Genomic DNA, 3,354 nt, shown 5'->3' with positions numbered 1-3,354 from the left:
TTCAGATTCATAATTTATGTAAAATGTTGACCAGAAGCAGCGCTGTGATACTCACAAAAACACAAACATAGAGAGAAGTAAACAAACCAGGAGAGATACTGAGATTTTGGCAGCTACTGGACCCCAGTTTACGGTTCTTCCTCTTAATACAGTCAGAGTCTTTCCAGCTGAGCTGATCGTCTCTACAGTACAGGAGTATTTTCCTTCATCCTGACTGCTAACTGCATCTATAATCAGATGTTTGTTTGGTGTTTTAGTCAGACTCAGAGGCCGACTGTTCAAGTACCAAATGTAGTTTGTGTTTTCACTGAGAGGACAGCTGGTGCTGCAGGTCAAAGTGACTCTCTGACCCTCAGTGACCTCTGCAGCAGGTCGCACATCCACCAGGAGATCTGGAAGACAGTTGGACTAATCAGTGAACAGATGAGTAACATTTAGTCAGTGGTTCTATGAAAATAGACTCAAGAGATGTAACAAAATTGTAGTTTAGTAATTTTATTATGAATTACCTCCAGCTACAGGATGGGTTATTTTCATATTTAAGATATGAAATGTTAATTAAATGTACAAACGTTATGTTTAGCTAAACATAAAAATTCCAGACTTAGATTTTAAATTTTGTAACATGAACATTTTCACAATGGAGTGTAAGAACAACACATTTAGATGGGAAACAATTACATAAAAAAAATCATCATATTTACCTGTTACTATCAGAGTAACTCCAGGAAATTCAATTGATTTCCGTTTCCGTTGCTGTGTTTTCATTCTGAACTCGTATTCTCCTGAGTTTTTCTCCTCCAGATTGTTTAATCTGAGGATGTGTTGGTTCCTCATGTCATCCTGATAATTCACATCTCCTTTATTCTCCATCAGTTCTTCTTCTTCCAGCTTTGTATTTATCTTCACTTTATACCAGCGTTTAGTCTGTGGCTGCTCGTGTTCAGGATGTGAGTATTTGCTGGAGATGTTCACTGATGAACCTTTCAGGCCACATATTCTCCTGCTGTCATAACTCACACTCCAGCAGTCGCTGCCATCAGCACCTGAATATGAGAGAATGATGCATGAAAATTATTGCTCAAATTAAAATGTTTCTGAATAAACAGAAATTTATAATAAACAATGGTATTCTGTCTGTTTTAATCATTATATCAACACTACAGATTCATTCATACTCACAAACTTCATTAGAAAGCAGATCATGATGATCCTTCATTGTACAGAAGAAGCTCTCTGGTGCTGAGAAGGGAACTGAAGTATTTTGATTAACTTTCTGTTCACCAGTTTCTGTGTTTTTATACAACTGAACTGTTTTATTGTTAGTCAGAGAACAGCTGGAGCTGCAGGTCATCTTGGAATGGTTGTTGTGTGATTCTGTCCTTTCAACACGAACTTCTGTTGGGACATAATGAACATGTTTTAATATTTACTTTTTATGTTAATCAGACAAATTATTGAATTTTAAAAATAGTATAAGTAGATTGGTTGAACAGGTTGATAAAAAAAAGTATTTATTTTTTATTGTTGCTATAAAGATAGATTAGAGCAGATGTAAAACCAGCAGACTGTGTCATCACCTGTAGGAAATGTGATGGAGCAGGACTGGTTCTCTGATTTGTAGGAACACATCCTGCCTCCAGCGTAGGTCACACTGAAGCAGCTCCCTGAGACAGAATCTGAACAGAACCAGAGATCAGGAAGAGTCTGACCAGAAGAGATAGAAAAGAAACTAATCTTGCTCACTGACCCACTGAGACGTCAGGAGCTCTGAGATCCTCGTAGCCTTTGATAGCACAGGAGTATCTGACTGCCTGGTCACTGCTGACCAGCTCTTGGTACCAGGGGGACCAGTCCTCATAGAGGAACTCTCCGTTCTGGTACCAGATGAAGGCTGCAGGGCTTTCAGTCAGAGAACAGCTGCTTGAGCACATCAGAGTCACTTTCTGTCCCTCTGAGGCAGGAAACACCTTTACCTGAAGGTCTGAGATATTGTTGATAAAAGAAGCATAAATTTCCTAATCAGTAAATTATAACTCAAATATATTTAATATTTGTCTCCATACCTATAACTCTGAGCTGAATGCTGTTCTGCTCACAGCGGTCGGTTTCATCTGGTCTCTTTTTAGGAACAGTTTCACTGCAGCAGTAAATATTTCTCTCACACTCTGGTAGATCTCTGATTGTCAGAGTGAAATGATCTTCTGAAATTATGAACCTTTCATGATTTGTATATGCGGATATATCCTGATAAACATTTTCTGCACCACTCTTGCTCACAATGTACCATCTGATGTTTGCAGCTGAACGTGGAGCTGAGCAGCTCAGATTCACTGATGAACCTTTCAAAGCAAAGACGCTGTTTGGTTTTCCTTCGACACCTGAAACAAAGATTTGATCAACTAACACTTGATTTTCCTGTTTTTGCTGTAATTTTCTATAAAGTAACACATTCATCACACTGTTACAAACTGTGTCCATATTTCTAAATGCTGCATTAAGGTTCAACAAGTCAAATCTATGTTTGAACACAAACTTGCAAAATTAAATTAAAAAAGCTAAAGCAGTTCTACGTACCTGAGATGCAGAGAATATAAACCATCAACAAACATCCAGCTGCTGATAAAAACATCACTGTTGTTGAATTCTGCTATTAAAATAATGATAGAATTAATTTATTTGCTTTATTCCAGCTGCAGTTTAATGAAAGGTTATTAAAATAGTCAAAAGAAGAACAGTTCAGCTCAACAGCGTCTAATGAAAGCTGCTTCATGTGAATCTGTCTGATAGACTTGACAGTCACTTCCTACTTTATCATTTTCCTGTCAGAAAGAGGAGACCTCTAGTGGAAAACCGGAGACACTGCATCACTACTTCTGTTACTGATTTAGGATAATGTCCTATAAAATTCATATATTATTAAAACTTCATGTTTTATTTGAGTTGCTCCTGTTTTTAAAATAACACAAAGACACAGAGCTTGCATGCTACATCTTTGCGTAATCAGAAATGCATGTTCTATAAAAGCCAAGAAATAAGAATTTATTAAAAAAAAAAAATGTTGTGCTGGAATAGAAAAATCTGAGAAAATAGAGAAGCAGACATGATATATGCTTTAAGATGTAGAGGAGGCTTGAAAGTTTACATTAAAAAAGTAATAATTTGTAGAGGTCTGAAAAGGGCATAAACAGAATAAAAAAACTGCAGTCTGGTAAACTGAATAAAAATAACTGGAAAAATAATCATAACTTGTATATTTGATTCAAACAAAAGCAGTACAAAATTAAAAATCAAAAACACCTGCTTTTTCAACTTAAATCAACATTTATTAGTTTGGTTATCCTCTTTTTTATG

At 36.3% G+C, this 3,354-nt stretch overlaps 1 protein-coding gene across 1 annotated transcript; it reads right to left on the bottom strand.

Annotated features, from left to right (window-relative positions):
- Nucleotides 1–37: 37 nt before the first annotated feature.
- On the bottom strand, nucleotides 38–2,862 carry LOC106936614 (uncharacterized). Its single transcript, XM_015017730.1, has 7 exons — nucleotides 2,578–2,862; nucleotides 2,067–2,381; nucleotides 1,751–1,984; nucleotides 1,581–1,679; nucleotides 1,183–1,398; nucleotides 705–1,046; nucleotides 38–392 (listed from the first exon to the last, which is right to left on the bottom strand). The coding sequence occupies exons 1-7, from the start codon at nucleotides 2,630–2,632 to the stop codon at nucleotides 52–54; spliced, it is 1,602 nt and encodes a 533-aa protein (XP_014873216.1). The 5' UTR covers nucleotides 2,633–2,862; the 3' UTR covers nucleotides 38–51.
- Nucleotides 2,863–3,354: the final 492 nt, after the last annotated feature.

This window comes from Poecilia latipinna, unplaced genomic scaffold (assembly GCF_001443285.1).
Source record: "Poecilia latipinna isolate Pla-1442-1.1 unplaced genomic scaffold, P_latipinna-1.0 Scaffold77, whole genome shotgun sequence".
Lineage (NCBI taxonomy): Eukaryota > Metazoa > Chordata > Actinopteri > Cyprinodontiformes > Poeciliidae > Poecilia > Poecilia latipinna.
This window is presented reverse-complemented; position numbering and strand designations above follow the sequence as displayed.

Coding starts and splice junctions, on each gene's coding strand:
- LOC106936614 (XM_015017730.1), bottom strand. CDS start 2,632: ATGTTTTTATCAGCAGCTGGATGTTTGTTGATGGTTTATATTCTCTGC. Junction 2,382..2,577: donor TTATATTCTCTGCATCTCAG/GTACGTAGAACT, acceptor TCTTTGTTTCAG/GTGTCGAAGGAAAACCAAAC. Junction 393..704: donor AGTTACTCTGATAGTAACAG/GTAAATATGATG, acceptor ACTGTCTTCCAG/ATCTCCTGGTGGATGTGCGA.